This window comes from Mytilus edulis, chromosome 7 (genome assembly GCF_963676685.1).
Source record: "Mytilus edulis chromosome 7, xbMytEdul2.2, whole genome shotgun sequence".
NCBI classification, from domain to species: domain Eukaryota; kingdom Metazoa; phylum Mollusca; class Bivalvia; order Mytilida; family Mytilidae; genus Mytilus; species Mytilus edulis.
In genome coordinates, this window is record NC_092350.1 from 84,866,704 (window position 1) to 84,890,142 (window position 23,439).

Consider the following 23,439-nt stretch of genomic DNA (forward strand, 5'->3'; position numbering starts at 1 on the left):
TAACTGCAGACTGTATGTAATGTTAACTGGAAGAAAAACTAAGTCCATTTATAAGTAAAATACGGGAAAAATGGAATTTTATTTTTTACAAAATTTACTTCTGGATACTATCTTCTGATCATAAACAAGCTTCTGGCCAAGTTTCTTACAATTCCAGGATAGTTTAAGAAAGTTATTAAAATTTTAAAAACTTTAACCACAGAGTGAATATTTGTGGACGCCGACGACGACGCCAACGGAATGTAGGATCGCTATATCTCGCTTTTTCAACTAAAGTCAAAGGCTCGACAAAAATGTGTTGTTTTTTTTTATATAGATTCGATTGTTGGTTTTCCCGTTTGAATGGTTTTAAACTAGTAATTTTGGGGGCCCTTTATAGCTTGTTGTTCGATGTGAGCCAAGGCTCCGTGTTGAAGGCCGTACATTGACCTATAATGATTTACTTTTTTTAAATTGTTATTTGGATGGAGGGTTGTCTCATTGGCACTCACACCACATCTTCCTATATCTAATTAAACTGCGCACTTTTAAAGGGCCGAGTCACCTTAAATCTTTTAAAATATATTGAGAATGTGTCCATGGGACACACATGATGCCCTGTTTGCATATAATGTTATAAAGGGACATAACTCAAGAACGTTAAAAGGGACGTCACCAAAATTCAAAAAATTGTTGTTAGTTTTGTGGTAATGATCATAGTATATAGGTTTCAAACAAGAATGTGTCCATAGTATATGGATGTCCTACTCGCACTATCATTTTCTATGTTTAGTGGAACGAGTAATTGGCGTGACAATCTAATTTGGTATTTATGCTTCTCTGCAAAGCATGCAGTATTGAGGGATAATTGCATATACCTGGGTTTGGTGGGGTAAAATTTTCAAGTATTGTTTCCCAATAATGCTTGGACAGACGTTCAGACGGACCGGGGTAACACTTAATTCCCCCTCCAATGCGACAGGGGCATAAACAAACATGCTCTTACCTGGATTTATAAGAATCCATTCTCTTGTTTGGACGTCAAGACCACAGCGACCTTCTAGAAGCGAGATACCATCTGTAGGATGTCTCCCTTCGGGAATGACGTCCCCCACTAATAGCTTCACCAGAGTACTTTTTCCGACGGCGAACTGGCCAGTTACCATACAGCGCATGTCATACGATTCGTAGGTACCTTTACCCGTTAAACGATTTAACTGTTGTTTTTTCTTCAAGTTGTTATATTCTGTAAAAATGACATGAATATGTTTTACTTAAGGTAGCACAATACAAAGATTTTATAACTCCAACTACCAAGTTTTAAAATGCTGTAACTTTCTTAATAATGCTTGAAAATTTATAAAAGTGGTAGTTTTGGATAGCTAATAGATTACTCTTTCAAATTAATGCAATGTTAGCATTATGCAACAATTATGTAACCAATTATAATGTTAACGGTGTCTAAAATATTTTTCACCAAATTTCCACTTTCAAATGAAATTAGCTTCTGCATAGGTATCCCTAGAGGCTTGATTTTAGAATATGTTGTTCCTATGGCCATTATCTACAAAAGGGTGTCTCAGATTTCAGATAGAATGTATAGAACAAATTTTACACCTTATTAAACATTATCTTCTTTTATGTGGTTAGGATGTTTCACTAATTGGAGATTTATGAGAGAATAGAATACCATAGAGACAATCTGAGACACCCTTTTGAAGCCCATGATGTGTTGATTAAGATTTCGTTAAAATTTTCTGTATAGTTAAAGAGATGAAAGAGCTAAATTCATTCAAGTGACCTTACCCAGATTTTGCCACTAATTACATAATAATTGATTACATAATGATTGCATAATAAAAATATTACATTCATTTAAAAGATTAATCTTTTATCTATCTATATGTACCTCTTTTTTTAATTTTCTATGCATTCATAAGAAAGTTACAGCATTTCAAATGTTAGTGATTGGAAGTAAAAAAATCTTTGTATTGTGCTACCTTAAATTATATGAATACCAATGGTATCTGGGGGGAAAAGATGATAAAATTAATGAGTAATGTGTCCATGGGACACAGATGATGCCCCCGCTTGCTTATATTGTTAATATAAAGGGACACAACTCAATAACAGTGAAAGTGATGCTACCCAAATTCATACTTGATCAAAGTTTTGAGGTAATAAGCATTGTGTATTAGCTTCATCACAAGTTGTAAAAGGCAAACTTAAGTTAGAGAACGGAAACGATAATTTAAGCAACTTTTCCATTTGTAAAGGGGCGTAACTCTAGAATGGTAAAAGTGATGCCACCTGCATTCAAACTTGATCTGTGTTTTGTGGTAATAACCGCTGTTTATAAGTTTCATACAATTAAGTTGAGACCAACTAAAGTTTAGAGCGGTATACCAATTGAGGGATGTAGGTACGACGCGACTGACAAACAAGGGTACACCTTAATGTCCCCAAAACAATGTACTAAATATACAAATGAACAGTACAACTGACTATACCAACTAAAATGAATAATGAATATAACATTGACTGGCAGGGACATTACTTAACTAGAGGCTCTCAAGAGCCTGTGTCGCTCACCTTGGTCTATGTGCATATTAAACAATAAACACAGATAAATTCATAACAAAATTGTCTTTTGATGATGGTGATGTGTTTGTAGATCTTACTTTACAGAACATTCCTGTTGCTACAATAATCTCTATCTATAATGAACTTGGCCCAGTATTAACAGTGGAAAATAAATTCTAAAAATCTACAAAAATTTATACAAAAAGTAAAAAAATGACTATAAAGGGCAATAACTCCTTAAGGGGTCAACTGACCATTTCGATCGTGTTTACTTATTTGTAAATCTTACTTTGCTGAACATTATTGCTGTTTACTGTTTATCTCTATCTATAATATCATTTAAGATAATAATGAGCAAAATTTCCTTAAAACTACCAATTCAGGGGCAGCAACCCAACAACGGGTTGTTTGATTCATCTGAAATTTGCAGGGCAGATATATTCTGACCTGATAAACAAATTAACCTCATGCCAGATTTGCTCTTAATGCTTTGGTTTTTGAGTTATAAGCAAAAAACTGCATTTTACCCCAATGTTCTATTTTTAGCCATGGCGGCCATCTTTGTTAGTTGACCGGGTCACCGGACACAATTTTTCAACTAGATACCCCAATGATGAGTGTGGCCAAGTTTGGTTTAATTTGGCCCAGTAGTTTCAGAGGAGAAGATTTTTGTAAAAGATTACCAAGATTTACGAAAAATGGTTAAAAATTGACTATAAAGGGCAATAACTCCTAAAGGGGTCAACTGACCATTTCGGTCATGTTGACTTATTTGTAAATCTTATTTTGCTGAACATTATTGCTGTTTACAGTTTATCTCTATCTATAATATTATTCAAGATAATAACCAAAAACAGCAAAATTTCCTTAAAACTACCAATTCAGGGGCAGCAACCCAACAACGGGTTGTTCGATTCATCTGAAATTTTCAGGGCAGATAGATCTTGACCTGATAAACAATTTAACCTATGACATATTTGCTCTTAATGCTTTGGTTTTTGAGTTATAAGCCAAAAACTGCATTTTACCCCAATGTTCTATTTTTAGCCATGGCGGCCACAGTGATATTGTTGGCTTTTTTCAAAACTACCTCTACCCTTTTTTATTGGGAAAATATGCGTCATTTTTATCTTATTGGAAAATTTATAATGAACCATGAATTTGACTGGAACTTCAATTTGCAGACCCACTTTCAAGAGGTAAACTCTCATTTGAAATAATACCCCTTAGGCCAATTAAAATTAATTGATAGATTTTCATCCCCCCCTGCCCCTCTGAAATCGTCCCGCCCCGATTTTTTTTATTTTGAAAAATTTACGATTTCCCGATTTTGTTCATTTCCGTTACTGGTAACAGTCAATAATTTCGTTTCATTCAAACTTCCTGTTTCAAATTTCGGTTTTCATATTTCTTGTTTCGAGCACAGGGACTCGGTTAGCAGATTAAAATTTTATAAATCAATGTTTTTAATTTATTTTTTATTATTTCCTGTCTATTTGCATTACTATATTAACGTATTTAAAGTTGCCATCACTATTTCTTTGTTTTCTGGCAATGTGCAGTTTACTATCCATATCCATGTACTGAAAAAACCTAGGTTTTTTCAGTATATGGATATGGATAGTAATCTGCACATTGCCAGAAAACAAAGAAATAGTGATGGCAACTTTAAATACGTTAATATAGTAATGCAAAAAGACAGGAAATAATAAAAAATAAATTAAAAACATTGATTTACAAAATTTTAATCTGCTAACCGAGTCCCTGTGGTTTTGAGTACTTTAAAACGATTATGTTGACAAATTCTGCTGCTCAATGATGACAGTATCATCTACAGAGAATAGAGATAGATTACCAGAAGGGCATGAAATATTCGGGTTACGAGTATTAAATACGCTGTGTCCAAGAACACAAATCGTTGTATGTCACTAATTGGAAATTTCTTTCATCAGAAAATTGTGGATTTATTTAATAATACATTGACTTTTGGCAAATTTGGGCTGTGAATGATGTACAAAGAATTGTGGAACAAATTGGTAGAAAAAATATTACTGAATTAAAGAAATTGACAAAAGCATGAACTTGTTAGATCTAATATGACCGTATATTGAGTTCAAAAAGTCGTTAAACATACACATTGTGTACTAAAAAACCCTTAAATTTACCTATGGCTATTTTTTTTGTTTAAAAACACAAAATACCATTAAAAGAGTATTGAAACAACTTCATGTTTTACAATGTAATTATATATGCGTCATTCTTGCATTACTTGAGAATCTTAAAAGCGCCAACTTAACTATTCCCAACATTTATTTGAGTTTTCATTTCATTCATAATACTTGTGTTGCATACCAATGCATTTGCATAAGTTTACAGAGACTACAAACCATCGCTTAGAGAGCAAAATAAATTTGAAGTTGGTAGTCAAACTGAATAGAGAATTTCTCCATGGTTTTAGTGTTTACTGAAAATAGGTTTCTGAAGTAGCAATTGCATGTAGAACAGTCATTGCAAATCAGAGATGTTTATTCAAGAATTATGAAAAATATGTACGATTCTTTCAACATGTTTACACATTTACATGGTATATGCTACATTTTGTAATTATAACACTTGCATACATATGAAGTTCACGCCACAAGAAGGTTTAAAATTAAATAAAATTTAAAAAATAAAATCCTCCCACCCACCCCATTTTTTTCAAAACTTTGGATGAAAATCTACTAATTAATTTTAGTTGGCCTTATTGTCAGTGATCATACATAAATAGACCCTCAAATCTGCACATATAGTCATTTTAGGCATGAAAAATGTTTAAATGAGTGTTTTTTAGTTTGTAATCTTGCACAATTACGACTGAGACTGCACTGATTGGGAAAAAAGTTGTCTTTTTGGGAATAATTTTAAGCCATTTTTTTTCAAATTGGGATTCTTCTCCAGTAATTTAAGGCAAACAATATCACTGAGCCATCTTGGTTAGTTGACCGGGTCACCGGACACAATTTTTTAACTTAGGATACTCCAATGATGATTGTGGCCAAGTTTGGTTTAATTTGTCCAAGTAGTTTCAGAGGAGAAGATTTTTCTAAAAGATTACCAAGATTTACGAAAAATGGTTAAAAATTGACTATAAAGGGCAATAACTCCTAAAGGGGTCAACTGACCATTTCGGTCATGATGACTTATTTGTAAATCTTATTTTGCTGAACATTATTGCTGTTTACAGTTTATCTCTATCTATAATATTATTCAAGATAATAACCAAAAACAGCAAAATTTCCTTAAAACTACCAATTCAGGGGCAGCAACCCAACAACGGGTTGTTGGATTCATCTGAAATTTTCAGGGCAGATAGATCTTGACCTGATAAACAATTTAACCTCATGCCAGATTTGCTCTAATTGCTTTGGTTTTTGAGTTATAAGCCAAAAACTGCATTTTACCCCAATGTTCTATTTTTAGCCATGGTGGCCATCTTGGTTAGTTGACCGGGTCACCGGACACAATTTTTTAACTAGATACCCCAATGATGATTGTGGCCAAGTTTGGTTTAATTTGGCCCAGTAGTTTCAGAGAAGAAGATTTTTGTAAAAGATTACCAAGATTTACGAAAAATGGTTAAACATTGACTATAAAGGGCAATAACTCCTAATGGGGTCAACTGATCATTTCGGTCATGTTGACTTATTTGTAAATCTTATTTTGCTGAACATTATTGCTGTTTACAGTTTATCTCTATCTATAATATTATTCAAGATAACCAAAAACAGCAAAATTTCCTTAAAACTACCAATTCAGGGGCAGCAACCCAACAACGGGTTGTTCGATTCATCTGAAATTTTCAGGGCAGATAGATCTTGACCTGATAAACAATTTTATCCTTGTCAAATTTGCTCTTAATGCTTTGGTTTTTGAGTTATAAGCCAAAAACTGCATTTTACCCCTATGTTCTATTTTTAGCCGTGGCAGCCATCATGGTTGGTATGCCCGGTCACCGGACACAATTTTTAAACTAAATACCCCAATGATGATTGTGGCCAAGTTTGGTTTAATTTGTCCCAGTAGTTTCAGAGGAGAAGATTTTTCTAAAAGATTACTAAGATTTACGAAAAATTGTTAAAAATTGACTATAAAGGGCAATAACTCCTTAGAGGTCAATTGACCGTTTTGGTAATGTTGACTTATTTGTAGATCTTACTTAATGCTGAACATTTTTGCTGTTTACAGTTTATCTCTATCTATAATAATATTCAAGATATAAATAACCAAAAACAGCAAAATTTCCTTAAAATTACCAATTCAGGGGCAGCAACCTAACAACAGGTTGTCTGATTCATCTGAAAATTTCAGGGCAGATAGATCCTGACCTGATAAACACTTTTACCCCATGTCAGATTTGCTCTAAATGCTAAGTTTGGGCCAATAGTTTCAGAGGAGAAGATTTTTGTAAAAGTTTACGGACGACGGACGCCAAGTGATGAGAAAAGCTCACTTGGCTCTTTGGGCCAGGTGAGCTAAAAATGAAAAATGCTCTAGGTTGGAGCATTTTTCAATTTTACTTCATATATTGAAAAATGAAAAATGCTCCAACGTGGAGCATTTTTGAATTTGACGTTTGATATTGAAAAATGAAAAATGCTCCAATTTGGAGCATTTTTTGAATTTGACGTTTGATATTGAAAAATTAAAAATGCTACAATTTTTCATTATTCATTTACTGTGCAATATTCAAATTTGGAAAATGTTCATTATTTAAATGTCTAATAATGAGAACGAAATGTAATGTACACATGAGATATTGTCCTGAAACTAGAAAAAAGGCTTGATTTTTGCCCGTTTTTGGCAGGTAATTCCTAAAATATTGAGGCAATTACCCCCATAATCAATCCCAGCATTCCCTTTGTGGTATGGTACCTCGCAGTTCAATTCCAGAGAGATCCATACACTTGAACACACGTTATTGTCTGGTAACTAAAAACATGCTTATTTTTTGCCCCTTTTTGGCCCCTAATTCCTAAACGTTTCAAGCATTTTCCCCCAAACTCACTTCAAGCTTTCTCTTTGTGATATGGAACCTTGTAGTATAATTTCAGAAGGATCCATACATTTACACACAAGTTATTGTCATGAAACTAGAAAAATGCTTGTTTTTTGCCGATTTTTGGCCCCTCATTCCTAAAATATTGAGGCAATTACCCCCATAATCAATCCCAGCCTTCCCTTTGTGGTATTGTAGCATGCAGTACAATTTGAGAGAGATCCATACGCTTGAACACAAGTTATTGTCTAACCAGATGCTCCGCAGGATGCAGCTTTATCCGACCGCAGAGGTTGAACCCTGAACGCTTGGGGCAAGTATGGACACAACATTCAAGCTGGATTCAGCTCTAAATTTGGATTGTGATTAAATAGTTGACACAGCATAGGTTTCTGACACAGAATGAATGTGGTCTAATGAACTTAAAATATTTTTTTGCCTTTGAGCAATTCACTATGCTGTTGAATATTAATCCTCTCAAAAAAATGTTTAAAGAAATTTCTTTTTATTTATGAAATCTGAAATGAGAAAAATTTAACCCCCCCTTTTTTTTTCACATCCCCCTTTCCCTTTTTCCAAAACTGATCTCAATTCAAATTTCTAATGGAGTTTGCAACAATAACTACTCATTTAAATACATCATAAAATATTAAAATGTAAAATAAAGTGCTTGTCATCACTGAATGGTAAAGATTGTTTTAATTTATCAGTTGGTAGTAAAAGTGAATATATACATTGTAAATTGTATAAAACAATGATTTAAGTTGATTCAACTACTATTCTGGACAAGGAAAGATAACTCCAATTGAAAATTTCTTGCTATTGCACAATATTGTGCAATTAGATATTTCTTGCTATTGCGCAATACTGTGCAATTGAAAATTTCTTGCTATTGCGCAATACTGTGCAATTGAAGATTTCTTGCTATTGCTGAATACTGTGCAATTGAAAATTTCTTGCTATTGCAGAATACTTAATATAATAATTTTGGATCCTAATTTGAACCAACTTGAAAACTGCGCCCATAATCAAAAATTTAAGTACATGTTTAGATTCAGCATATCAAAAAAGCCCAAGAATTCAATTTTTGTTAAAATCAACCTTAGTTTAATTTTGGACCCTTTGGACTTTAATGTAGACCAATTTGAAAACGGGACCAAAAATTAAGAATCAACATACACAGTTAGATTTGGCATATCAAAGAACCCCAATTATTCAATTTTTGATGAAATCAAACAAAGTTCAATTTTGGACCCTTTGGGCCCCTTATTTCTAAACTGTTCGGACCAAAACTCCCAAAATCAAACCCAACCTTCCTTTTATTAGGTCCGAGACCACCATTGTCGTCCCTTGATTTTCGTTGTTCACAAATATAGTCCCTAGTGTTGACAGTGGGTTACTTGCCATTAATTTGTATACCCCTTCCAAATTTATTTCTCCATGTTTAATGCCTCAAATTGCAAGTAGGGGGGTAAAATTACACTGTAAAAAAATTTGGGTCCAGATTTTTAAAGGAAAGTAGTGATTTGGTCCAGCTGAAATTAAAATTAGCACTTCGGAAGCTGTCAAAAGATTTCAAGACGCCCTAAACAGAAAATTGTCCATTTTTTGAGTTAGAGACGATGAAGTTTTCTATAATTTTGATATAATTTGTCACAAAAGTAGTACAACACACTGTATAAGTTTCTTTGAGAAAGCGCAGGTGGGATTTTTTTTATTTTCATTCATGTTCTAAAAGAAATGCACTACGAAGTAATTGTGGTCTCGGACCTAAGAGGTGAAATCTGTAAAGAACAGGTTATTATTTGAACTTGGAATTATTTTTAATTATGGAATTTGCCTGATTTCTTGTTATTTAAATTTTTTAATAAATTCCATGCTAAATCTATACTGAAATGTTCTGTGCTGCGCACAACACTTTCTGTTACAAAGAAAATCAAAGAAAATAGTACATCTTCAAAAGAATGTACTGTGCCTCGCACGACACTATCTAACCAAAATACATTGTATGGAAAGTGTTATTAACCACTCAAAAGATCATAATACAAAATAAACACGAAATATCAAAAAATTTAATCACAAGAAATTATGCAAATTCCATAATCAAAAATAATTCCAAGTTCAAATAATATTATAGCCTGTTAAATATAGAATCTGTACTTTGGTAACTTCCATAAATTATTTGATGGTGTCAATTTGTCAAATAGCATGAAACTAAAGGATTAAAACTTTTATTTTATAGAATTTCTGCAAAAATGACCAATTTTGGCATTTTAGGGTCAAAATAGGCATTTTATATCTTTTTCAATAATGATGCATAATAAAATTAACAGTACCAATTTTCTTGCACCAGATGCGCATTTCGACAATACATGTCTCTTCAGTGATGCTCGTGGCCAAAATATTTGAAATCCAAAGCTTATATAAAAGATGAAGAGCTATAATCCAAAAGGTCCAAAAGTATAGCCAAATCCGTGAAAGGAATCAGAGCTTTGCACGAGGGAGATACATTCCTTAATTTATAATAATTTCTAATACTTTGTAACAGCAAATTTAAATAACACAAAAAATCCGTATTTCATGCCAGTACCGAAGTACTGGCTACTGGGCTGGTGATACCCTCGGGGACTAATAGTCCACCAGCAGAGGCATCGACCCAGTGGTAGTTAAAAATTAACTGTACCAAAATGGCATCCTGACTTTCTATCCGACAGGTTTTCATGTGTCAATATTTGTGTTTCTATGCCTTTATCTTCTTCTTTTACTTATTTATGAACTCTGAATCTACAGAAAAGAAGATTATCTCAGACAAAATGTGCAAAATGTGTTGTATAAATGACCCTTGTCTAACGCCTTGTTTGGATGAAGTCAATAGTGGGGAGCTTGGTACATAAAATTTGATGTCCATAATAAAGACCTCACTAAATGTGTATCAAATGCACTTTACAATGTCTATTGTACCTGTTCCATTTCACATAATATCTTTCTTTTCTTCTGTAGGATAGCAAGTGGTTTAAATATAAGCCTGTTGAGAATAAATTGCATGCAAGTTTTTCCCTAAAAAGGCAAAAATCTTTGTATCAGACCATACTGTTTGAAAGAAAAGTTAATTGCAAGTCTTTTTGTGCTCAGATTTGTTGTATCATGTCACATGAGTATAGAAATGATAAAAAAGACACAAATTTTTATTTCTTATAGCCTCAATATGCATTTTTTAATGTAAATATGTGGCACGGCCTAAATTGACCCTAAATTTTTTCCAGTCTTACTTGGCCTTAGACCCTTTTAAACTAATATGATATGTTATTTGTAACTTTTCTTTCCATTTAAAGTACTTTCAATACATATGTAAGGATTATTTATAACAAAAAAGCTTCACAAATTTAAAATTGCTGGAAAATATTACATCTTCATGTAAGGCCCCCCTTCATGAAAAACCTCAATTTTTAGGCGCAGGCTCGTATAAATTTGACTTTTGAATAATTATGCCAAGTCTGATAAATCAAATGAGTACTCTATTGCTTTTAGTACATGATAAGTTATATATTAAGGCATTTAAAAAGTATTTTTTTGCAATATTTTAATTTTTAAAGCCCCAAATATTGATAGTTGAAATTTTTCAATTTTAACGTCAAAATTTTACACGCAAAGATGAGTATAGAACTTAACTTAATGTCTATAATATACATCCTATTGTCATGAAACTTTGTAAGCAGTGTTATAATTCATTAAGCTTTGGTCGTACTAAGTTTTTTTAAGATTTATCAACTCTTTCTACCCTATTAGGTCAGAGACCACCATTGTCGTCCCTTGATTTTCGTTGTTCACAAATATAGTCCCTAGTGTTGACAGTGGGTTACTTGCCATTAATTTTATTTCTTCATGTTTAATGCCTCAAATTGCAAGTAGGGGGGTTGAAATTACACTGTAAAAAAATTTGGGTCCAGATTTTTAAAGGAAAGTAGTGATTTGGTCCAGCTGAAAAAGGTTTAAAATTAGCACTTCGGAAGCTGTCAAAAGATTTCAAGACGCCCTAAACAGAAAATTGTCCATATTTTGAGTTAGAGACGATGAAGTTTTCTATAATTTTGATATAATTTGTCCCAAAAGTAGTACAACACACTGTATAAGTTTCTTTGAGAAAGCGCAGGTGGGATTTTTTTAAATTTTCATTTATGTTCTAAAAGAAATGCACTAAGAAATAATTGTGGTCTCGGACCTGATGGTCATAAACCTTGTGTTTAAATTTCATAGATTTCTGTTTACTTATACTAAAGCTATGGTGCGGAAACCAAGAATAATGCTTATTTGGGCCTCTTTTTGGCCCCTAATTCCTAAACTGTTTTGACCTCAACTCCCAAAATCAATCCCAACCTTCCTTTTGTGGTCATAAACCTTGTGTTTAAATTTCATTAATTTCTATTTCCTTATACTAAAGTTATTGTGCGAAAACCAAGAATAATGCTTATTTGGGCCCTTTTTTGGCCCCTAATTCCTACACTGCTGGAACCAAAACTCCCAAAATCAATCCAAACCTTCCTTTTGTGGTCATAAACCCTGTGTCAAAATTTCATAGATTTCTATTTACTTAAACTAAAGTTATAGTGCGAAAACGAAGAAAATGCTTATTTGGGCCCTTTTTGGCCCCTAATTCCTAAAATGTTGGGACCAAAATGCCCAAAATCAATCCCAACCTTCCTTTTATGGTCATAAACCTTGTTTTAAAATTTCATAGATTTCTATTCTCTTTTACTAAAGTTAGAGTGCGAAAACTAAAAGTATTCGGAGGAGGAGGAGGACGACAACGACGACGCCAACGTGATACCAATATACGACCAAAAATTTTTCAATTTTTGCAGTTGTATAAAAACTAGAAACATGCTTATATTTGGCCCCTTTTTGGCCCCTAATTCCTACATGTTTTGGGCAATTACCCCAAACTCAATTCAGGCTTTCCCTTTATGATATGGAACCTTGTAGAACAATTTTAGAAAGATCCATGCGCTTACACACAAGTTATTGTCATGAAACTAGAAAAAAATGCTTGTTTTTTGCCCCTTTTTTGGCCCCCAATTCCTAAAATTTTTGGCCAATTACCCCCAAAATAAATCACAGCCTTCCCTTTGTGATATGGAACCTTGTGGTATAATGTCATAGAGATCCATACACTAACACACAAGTTAGTGTCTAGAAGTTACAAAAATGCTTATTTTCGGCCCATTTTTGGCCCCTAATTCCTTGTGCCAAAACTAATATGTCTTCGACGACGACAACAACGATGACAACGATGACGACGCCAACCTCATACCAATATACGATCACAATTTGCGGTCGTATAAAAAATGTATTTATCATAAAAATGTACTTTCATTTTCAGACTTATTTTAGTCAGAGAATGACAGACTTGTTAAGGTCTATTTATGTTTATGAAAAGACATAATTTTAGTTGGTAGCCAAAGTGCACCAAGTTTGACATCATAAACCTTCCAGAGAGTTCAAATGGACCTGATTTATCTATATCAGTATATCACATTTATTTAATTGAACATTTTTACTTAACATGGATTACTTTCCTCATTATGTGTGGTTACAGATGGTTGCATTGTAAAGTAAATAAACATTATTTCGTTTTTTTAGGCTACGAAATCACTGAAATAATTGTAATGTGGACGGTTGTTCCTGGTGCAGAAAAAATTAGTACAGAAGATGTTTTTAAACAAACACAACGCAAGATCTGCCATAAAGACAAAATTCTGAAAATAACGAAAAGCTATAGCAATAATACTCTTTTCAGGATTTCTGATTTGGGACAGCACATGAATATACAGATATATGGAAGTTTTAAATTAGTGTTTTGATATCTCAACCCCCAACCTTCTTTTATTCACGATCAGAAGTTTAACAAAACAGACATCCAATAAAGGGCTGCGCTTTAGCGCATGATACGCCCGTTGCTCTTTAACATTTATAAAAATGGAAAGGGAGCTTATGTTAATAGATATAAACAATTTATCAAAGTTGCATAAAATTTTCTGAAAGTGTTAGTTATTGTCCCAAAATTGGAAAATCCCCCCTTTTTTAAGCATAAAAATTCATAACACGGAATTTTTATGTAAAATCTGAAATTTATAAAAATTGAAAGGGAGCTTACATCAATAGATAAAAACAATTCACCAAAGTTTCATGGACATTGGTGAAAGCCTTTTTGAGTTATTGTCCGAAGTGTTAAAAACCCCCCTTTTTTATGAATAAAGCCCCATAAATCCAAAACTTAAAATCTGAAATTTATAAAAATTGAAAGGGAGCCTACATCAATAGATATAAACAATTCACCAAAGTTTCATGGACATTGGTGAAAGCCTCTTTGAGTTATTGTCCGAAGTGTTGAAAATCCCCCTTTTTTATGAATAAAGCCCCATAAATCCAAAACTTAAAATCTGAAATTTATAAAAATTGAAAGGGAGCTTACATCAATAGATATAAACAATTCACCAAAGTTTCATGGACATTGGTGAAAGCCTTTTTGAGTTATTGTCCGAAGTGTTGAAAATCCCCCCTTTTTTATGAATAAAGCCCCATAAATCCTAAACTTAAAATCTGAAATTAAAAAAAAACGAAAAGGAGCTTACGTCAATAGATATAAACAATTCACTTAAGTTTCATGGAAATTGGTGAAAGCATTTTTGAGTTATTGTCCGAAGTGTGGACGACGAACCACGGACAGACGGACGGACGGACAACGGTATACCATAATAGGTCCCGTCTAAAAGACAACGGGCGTATAAAAACTAACTATCAGTACAGGAAAAACACTTTATTCTTAAATAACGGTATGATAGATAATAATACTGTCAGATCATAACTAGACTTACCTTCTGGAGTCTTTAACATGACAGTCTACAAAAGAATAAACAATCTGATATCACATAACAATTCATAAACTTGGTGTGTCCACGGTAAAATGTTAAGCCATTAAGACGAGAAAATCAACAGTCTGATATCAAGCAATCAATAATAGAAATACAAATATATCAGACAGCAACTAAAAACAACCTATGAAGTACTGGCTTCAGACTTTGAACATGCATATACAGAATGTTGTGGTGAAACAGGTTTGTGAGTGCTCACTCCCCCTAAACTTGAGACAGTGGTGCAACAACACAACACAATAACATATCAGTTTGAAAATATCTGATGTATCACTTTGAAATGGACGAAAAGTGATGACAAAAGCTGTTTTGGCCCTTCAGGACAGGTGAGCTAAAAACCATTAAAAATGTAAACATGACTATACACAATACTAGATATGGACAATGTCCCCCACCTCCTTTTCTGCTCTGCCACATGCATGAGTATAGTTCCACATATTTTAGATTAGACAAACAGTAATGTTGGCATACAACTTGAAATTGTTACACTGTCTGTAAGACACAAATGATGCCTCCGCTTGACCATAGGAAATTATAAATTTAACACTATGTATGATGATGTTACTGTAGGAGGAGATAGCCAGACAAACCATGATCTCTTTATGGAGCTAGTACCAAAAAAATGACTGTCCAACTACCTGTCATTTTCAGAATATTTGAAAAAAATCAAAATCTGTGGCCATGCACACCTCTATTATGTGTATGAACATCCTACAAAATATTTAAGTTGTACCTCCAAAACTGTAGGACGAGATGGCCGGACAAACAATGTATGCTAATCCGGACATATGAACGGAAGAACAGACGGACGGACAGACAGACGGGGGTAAATTTATATGCTCCCTCGACATTTTGTCGCTGGGGCATAAAAACAATCAAAACAACATCTTTAAAATCTTTTACAAACCACAAAAAAGTCTATTTACATTATAAGGGTTGAGCATCTTCTTCTTGTTAACACTGTTATATTTGATTAGCATACAAATAAATCACAAAGGACAAGATTCATGTATTCAAAGGACAAGGTATGATAAGGGGCAATGTTGCCTAATGACCACACAAAAGTACTTTTTTATCCAATGTTATCCATAAAAAAAATGAAAAATTCAAATGTTTTCATACAACTCATATTAAGTCGACTCCTATACTGATATATTAAGAAACAATGTTTGCATGAAAAATCATATTGATTTTGTATCTAACTAATCCGTCAAAACAACCCGAGTTTTCCTTAGCAACGCATAGTTAGTTTTAAGTTAACAATTGAAGAACATTTAAAAAGATGTTTAGTATCACTGAGTGTAATTTTTAAGCTTGAAACGTGGAACTAAAGGATATTTATGAGTACCTTTAGTGCAGGAGTGCAATTCTAATATAATTCTTATTTCAGTGTTTCCATGGTTACACATGAATGTATCCATGATATAATATCTTGCTCAGCAACCATCGCAAATCAGGTTTCAATTAATTTCTTTTTTTTCTTCGCCCAAAGATTGAACAATTTAACTTAGATAAATGGAGAATGTGTCCATTGGCATAGGGACTCAGTTTCCCGGCTAACATATAAAGTTATACAGAGACATGATATCTCAAGAACTTTAAAAGTGACGCTACTAAAATTTGAACTTAAACTGAGTTTTGCGGCAATAATCATTGTATATGCATTTCATAACATTGAATTGAGATAAACTCAAGTTAGAAGTCGTAAATAACAGCATTTTTTTCATTTGTAGGTGTAATACCACCGTTGATTTTCTCCTATTAGTCTTTAAAATTTGCACTTTCAAAAAATAGAATTTATCTTTGTTTCAAATAAAGAAATACTTGGCATGCATGAGTAAAGTTTAATCCTATCCAATACTATAGAAAAAAATTCACATAACATGTCATTGTATATAAAAAAAATAACCATCATTGGAAGTTAACCAATCAAATTTCTCCCCTTATTTTATCTGTGTACAAGGTTTAGTCACCATGTAACCTCAAAATTGCAAAATTTTCTATAGATATCCCAAATAAAAAATAATGGTGTTTTGAAATACCCAAGACATATGGGACAATATCCCTAATGCGCCTTGAAATGAGGAACTCAAAAGTCACGTGTTAACAAAAAATCTCTGTGTAGTGATATTTGACACATTTCTATGATAAACAAATGACTGAGCTGAACCATTTGTGTTAATTTAGAAAGTAAGGGAACACAGAATAAATGTGTAAAAACTATGGAGCCATTAAATGTGTTCAAAGTATTAAATTTTTAAAGAACTTATTGTGTCAAAAATGGGATTTTTTACCATGAGGAGCCACATCGCAAAAGGATACTCGGGGTTTGCTAATTTACGGAAAAATGAATCACACTTCGTACCCCGAAAATTTAACCACATATGTAAAAATGTCTCAGCTTCGAAACAAGCCATCATATATATACAAGTTTATGATATGGGCTGAGCAACAGAAGAAAACGTTACCATTACCGCCTATGTAGAAACAATTGCGCATATTGCCCCATATGTTTATGACACAGAAATGATTTTACTGCAATAAAATGTAGGATTAATTACCTACAACTGTCAAATTCAAGGGAATATTTTTTTCGACCTACTTTCGTATACAACCGGATGTGATGTACCATGATTTGGTGGTATTACACCTAAAGAAGACATGATTGTTCAATAAACTGCATGTAACTTTTTTCCTTTTTAATACTGGTTATTTCAAGCATTTCTGTCAAGATTTGTCATAATCAGTTCAATAGTTTGAGAAAAATCTAGTATAGTGAAAGACGACATCTACAGCGACTCGAGCAAAATTTCTTTGACAAATCCAAACCATGTCGCATCAAGATAGAATAGAGTGTGGACCAATAAATGATCATGAATATCTATTTTATCTACCTACAAACAGTTGAATATGATACACAAGATGATTTTAAGAAGATAAATACCACTAATGGACCTCTTTGTCTTCTTTATAAGGTCTCTTTTGGTCAATTTATACCTCTTATTTCCTCAAAATTTCAACTTTCAGGCCAATAAATAAAAATTATGGGGTAACTTTCACTCATTTATGTTAGAAATGTTATAAAAAATGATTATTTGAAGCATTTTAACAGAATGAACAATCCATATAAAAGTTTACTGTCTCCAAGGAGGTTTCATTAAGTCCTTACGTAAAAATTAAATTTACGCTGTGTTCCAGAGAGGGACATCAAAGGCTTCTCTTTTAGTAAATAATTTGTCATTAAAGCATTAAAAATAATTTCATCTACTTATAACTATATATTTATTTTAGTATATCCCAGGAAAAAAAATTCTATCATTGCAGAATATAAGAAATAAAGAGACCCCTCCCCCCCCCCAAAAAAAAAAAACAACACTTAGTATGGCTTGTTCTGTCAACTGAATATTCATGGTAGAGTCCTATTTAAGACAATTTTCTCATAAAATGTGTTTTGGAGACTCAATCCACTCAGAACATTTCATATTTTGTAATATTTCACTTAAATAGCAAGAAATTTTAACACATGAGATTACTCACAAGGCCAAAGGTGCATGTACAGCTTCCCATAATAGGTGTAATACCACCATTGATTTTCTCCTATTAGTCTTTGTTAAATTTGCAGTGTTCAAACAATTTGCAGAATTTATCTTTGTTTCAAATAAAGAAATACTTGGCATGAGTAAAGTTTAATCCTATCCAGTACTATAGAAAACATTTCACATAACTTTTCATTGCATATAAGAAAATAAACATCATTGGAAGTTAACCAATCAAAGTTCTCCCCTTATTTTATCTGTGTACAAGGTTTAGTCACCATGTATCCTCAAGATTGCAAAATTTTCTATAGAAACCCCAAATAAAAAATAATGGTGTTTTGAAATACCCAAGACATATGTTTATGACACAGAAATGTTTTTACTGAAATAAAATGTGGGATTAATTACCTACAACTGTCAAATTCAAGGGAATATTTTTTTCGACCTACTTTCGTATACAACCGGATGTGACGTACCATGATTTGGTGGTATTACACCTCGTAAAGGAGCAAAACCCTAGAACAGAAAAAAGAAATCACCAAAGTTCATACTGGGTCTGTGTTTTGTGGTAATAAGCATTGTATATAAGTTTCATAACATTTTGTTGAAGCAAACTAAAGTTAGAGAACTGAAACGAACAATTTAGCAATTTTGCTTTTAGTACAGGGGCATAACTCTTGAACTGGAAAAGTGGCGCCATCAACTTTCAAACTCTATCTGTGTTTTGTGGTAATGAACAGTGTGTATAAGTTTTATATCATTTGGTAAAGACAAACTTAAGTTGGAATACGGAAACAAAAAATCAGCATTTTTTCCTTTTGTTAAGGAGCATAACTCTAGTATCAAGTGACGCCAGCAAAATCGAACTTGACCTGTGTTTTGTGGTGATAAGCATTGTGTATAAGTTTCTTAACATTTGGTTGATCGAGGCAAACTAAAGTTAGAGATTGGAAACCAATTTTGGAACGTACAGACGGACAGACCTATAATGTATGTATGTACGTATTTATAGACGGACAAGGGAACAACGTAATGCTCGATCCGGTACTGAGAGGAAGTATGCATGATCTTTACTACATACGTGGAGCACAAAAAAATAGTTGAGAATTATAAGAGTAGAAATTATTGATGTGTAAACTTGGCTGCTTACTTTCAAAATTTACATAAACCTCCATTGTTTTCAAAACCTTTTAGTTGTAAAATAAATTTAATGCAGTAAAAAGTAGTACCATTCAAATTATTATTTAGAACATTGAGTAAATTGGTGCATATTGAACACTGTGATTGTTAAATTAATCTACATATTGATATTTTTCAACTGGGGCCGAGAGGATAGGGGCGATGACCTTGGGTTCTTTTACAGTTTTATTTTTAATCTAAGACAAAAGATGAATATATCATGAAAAAATAGAATAATAACATATCTATCCTGGGCAATCCGGAAAAATGATAGGAGTCTAGTGGTTTTAGTCATTTTGTTCAATGCATTTATTATAAAATGATAAATAAGAAGATGTGGTATGGTTGACAATGGGACAAATCTCCACTCAAAAATCCAAAATGACACAGAAATTAACAATCGTACGGCCTTCAACATGAGCAAAGCCCATACCGCATTGTCAGTTATAGAAGGCCCCGAAATAACAATGTCAAACGATTTAAACAATATAACCAACGGCCTAATATATGCAGACAAAAATTAACCAAAAACAAATATGTAACACATAAGCAAACAATAACCACTAAATTACAGGAGTCAGTTTCACAAAAAAACTTACGACTAAGAATGATCGTAAGTATACTGAATTGTTCATGACTCACGATCAATCTTACTCGTAAGTTTTTTTTTTGAGAAACTGACTCCATGCTCCTGACTTGGGACAGGCACATACATAGAGAATGTGGCAGGTTAAACATGTTAACGGGATCTGAAACTTCACCATAACCTTGGACAGTGGTGTAACAGTAAAACATAAAAACAAACTATTAAAGTCAGTTAAAAAAAGGCTAAGATCAATAAATAAACAAATAAAGGGACGTGGCCGGGTACTTGTACATTCCAAAAAACAAAGAGACACTGAATCTTTTTGTTCCTCATTATCTAACAGATACAAGGTGTGCTTCTCTTGAGTAAGGAAATGTCTTTTCTACATCCCTTGAGAAGATACACAAAATACAAGTTTAATATACATTATGTCTAAAATTAGAATGGACTTGATAGGGAATGTGTCAAAAAGACAATTTATTTCTTTTACAAAAATTAGTTATGTTATCCTTTTATCGATTAACAAGTGAAAAAAATTTAAAAAACAGTCACAGAAAAGATAGTATTATATTTTTTTAACTGAAATTTTATCATGTTGTAATGTCAGCTTTTATTATGTACGTAACAGCTGTCTGATTAGCTTATATACGAGAGTTAAGTTATATTATCAATTTTAAAATCCAAGCCTCGGCGAGTACTTTAAAATTTATAATTTAACTAGACTAGTGAGATCGGATAAATCCGATAATCCATGTGTAACTATGTGAGAATCTGTTTCTCTAATGATTAAAAATAATAAATTTTCTTTTTTTGTTAAACGAAAATCCCCTTCGTGTGCCTTTCACATTCCACGACAGGCCTCGACAATAACGCTTGTCTGATCGATAATTTTTAACTGGTTCTTTGTCAGGTACGTTTTAAAATGTAAAAGGTATACTATTCTCGGAAACCAGTCTAACTGATCCGAATCAATGATGCGCTTTGTAGATAAGGTAACTTTACAGGACAGTTCGTCACCTCGACAGGTTTAGCTGCAAGTTTAATAGACAGTTTGGCACCATAGGAGATCTCTTTAGTAGTCATGATTGATAGACAGTTTGGCAAGGCAGGAGACATTTCTGGACCAAAACAAATCAGTACCTCATGTTGCTACCTTATTCTGTTCCTTATAATACATACATACCAGTATTTTTTTCACAAAAATATTTTTTTTTTTTACCATAAAATTCACAAAATCATATTTGATCATAAGTAGAAAAAACAATACTTGCAATATAGTGACCTATAGTTGTAAATTTCTGTGTCATTTGGTCTCTTGATGAGAGTTGTCTCATTGGCAATCAGACCTTATCTTCTTTTTATTGATTGTATTTGAATACACATTTTTCGACTTAGAAAAATATAGGATACAAATGAAATGTCAAATGAGTGTACAGGCCTATCAGATGGTGCCTCATGTGCAGAGTCTGATGAGACTAGCATTGATGAAAACTAGAACCTAAGTCCTGTGACATGACTAGATTCAGTTGTACCCTACTGGAGCACCTGAGATCACCCCTAGTTTTTTGGTGGGGTTCGAGTTGTTTATTCTTTGGTTTTCTGTGTTGTGTCTTGTGTGTTGTTGTTTGTTTGTCTTTTTCATTTTTGGCCATGGTGTTGTCAGTTTGTTTTGGATTTGTGGGTTTGGCTGTCCCTTTGGTATCTTTCGTCATCCTTTTTTTTGTAATTGACTCATATTTTTGAAAAGTATTTCAAAAGAAAAAGATCAAATTCAGTTCTATTGTTTAAATTCGTTTTGTTCCTTTAATCAACTTAAGATGTAAAAAGGTTATTTTTAGTAAAAAAAATTTGGACAAGTAACAATTTCATTCGGACAAGTAAGTTTTGGTATGTACTTGTCCTACTGGACAAGTTGAAAAAAAAGTTATTGTAGAGGCCTGTCACCAATGTTGTCAATTTCATTAACACCTGTTAGCATATTTTGATTCATCCAGTTAGGTAGAAAGGTTATGACCCTTAAAATCATCCAATGATTTGTTGAGATCACCGGCAACCACACATGGATTAAATTTTTTTAAACAATGGGTTTGGAAAGGGATAAATTTCCATAGAATTAGAGAAACATTTAAATCAATCTTTTCATACACTGATAAATAATGCACATATTTTGCTTAAATAAAAGGAGATGTGATGTATCAACCAAGAAGACAGCAAGCCAACAAAACAAATACCAAAAAGATATCAAAACAGATGAGTACACAGTTTTCAAACATTTTTCTTTCACATATGCCAACATCTATATTAGGCAACAAATTGGAAGTGTCAACTTACATTGTTAACTGACAACACGTATCACATATGCCAACATCTACATTAGGCATCACACTGGGGTTCGTGTTGTTTATTCTTTAGTTTTCTGTGTTGTGTCATGTGTACTATTGTTTTTCTGTTTGTCTTTTTCATTTTTAGCCATGGCGTTGTCAGTTTGTTTTAGATTTATGAGTTTGACTGTCCCTTTGGTATCTTTCGTCCCTCTTTGTAATTGTCAACTTACATTGTTAACTGACAACAAATACCACATAGACAACTAAAGGCAAATGTTTTATTGTAACTTCTTTGTACCAAGTTTGTTGTGACTCTAACAATCTGTGACATATTTGTGAATATCTCTTTTTGATTAAGAAAAACTATCTACCTTAAGGAAGTCCATCACTTCTTTCTTCCTCTTATTCTTTTCAGAATCATCATTATAGCTTTCTATTGTTACCAGATCATAAGGAGTCTGACCCTGAAATACAATCAAATAATCTTTCATCAATCAAACACATATACATCTTCCTTTATTTTATAAACTGTAAAACAATAAATAATAGCTAATTGTTGAATAAATTTTACCTGTCTATACTATTAAACGAGAAGACCTCATTTTGTGTGTCGCTTCTCTTCCTTCCACAATAAATTAATCATCATGCTTCTGTGTTCTTTAGGTAACATACATAGTCGCATTTGTCATCCATTCTTATGACTATTCAGATTGAGTTATTTTGGGAGAAAAAAAACGACAAAATAGGTGTCCGGATATTGTTTCTGTTATCAGACTAACTTTTAGTCATGGATAAGACTTCCGGTTTTAAACGTGCACAAGAAAACCAATCGTATGATAGATTACAAAAATGAAAAATAAATAAGCCAATCAGAGCGTTCTCCTTATCATGGTTTTTAGGTCGCAAGAACCACAACTATCATACCTCCTTAGAGACAATTATGTTTTCGCGTTTATCCACGTGTAAACTACGATTATATTACTATAATATACAGAGACTCTCTGTATTCTGTCTACCTTTTTTTCTAAAATATTTACTATCTAAGGGGTCATACCAGTTGCATATATATTGAAATAAGTAAAACATGTGGAAACAAAAATGTGTCCATAGTATACAGATGCCATATCAGCACTATCTTTTACTATGTTAAAAGGATTATGTAATGGGGTAAAAGCTCTAATTTGGCAATAAAATTGTAAATATAATATCATAGGGAACATATTTACTAAGTTTGTAGTTGGTTGGACTTCAACTTCATCAAAAACTACTTCGACAAAAACTTTAA

General features: G+C 32.9%; 1 protein-coding gene across 1 annotated transcript in view; it reads right to left on the bottom strand.

Moving 5' to 3' along the window:
- The window catches only part of LOC139483464 (uncharacterized), a 52,741-nt gene that overhangs the window by 23,863 nt on the left and 5,439 nt on the right, over positions 1–23,439 (bottom strand). The window contains exons 4-6 of the mRNA XM_071267485.1: positions 22,526–22,618; positions 14,473–14,497; positions 986–1,225 (exon numbers count right to left, since the gene is read on the bottom strand). Of these exons, the coding sequence (XP_071123586.1) occupies positions 986–1,225; positions 14,473–14,497; positions 22,526–22,618 (358 nt within the window). The remainder of the gene's footprint in view (positions 1–985; positions 1,226–14,472; positions 14,498–22,525; positions 22,619–23,439) is intronic.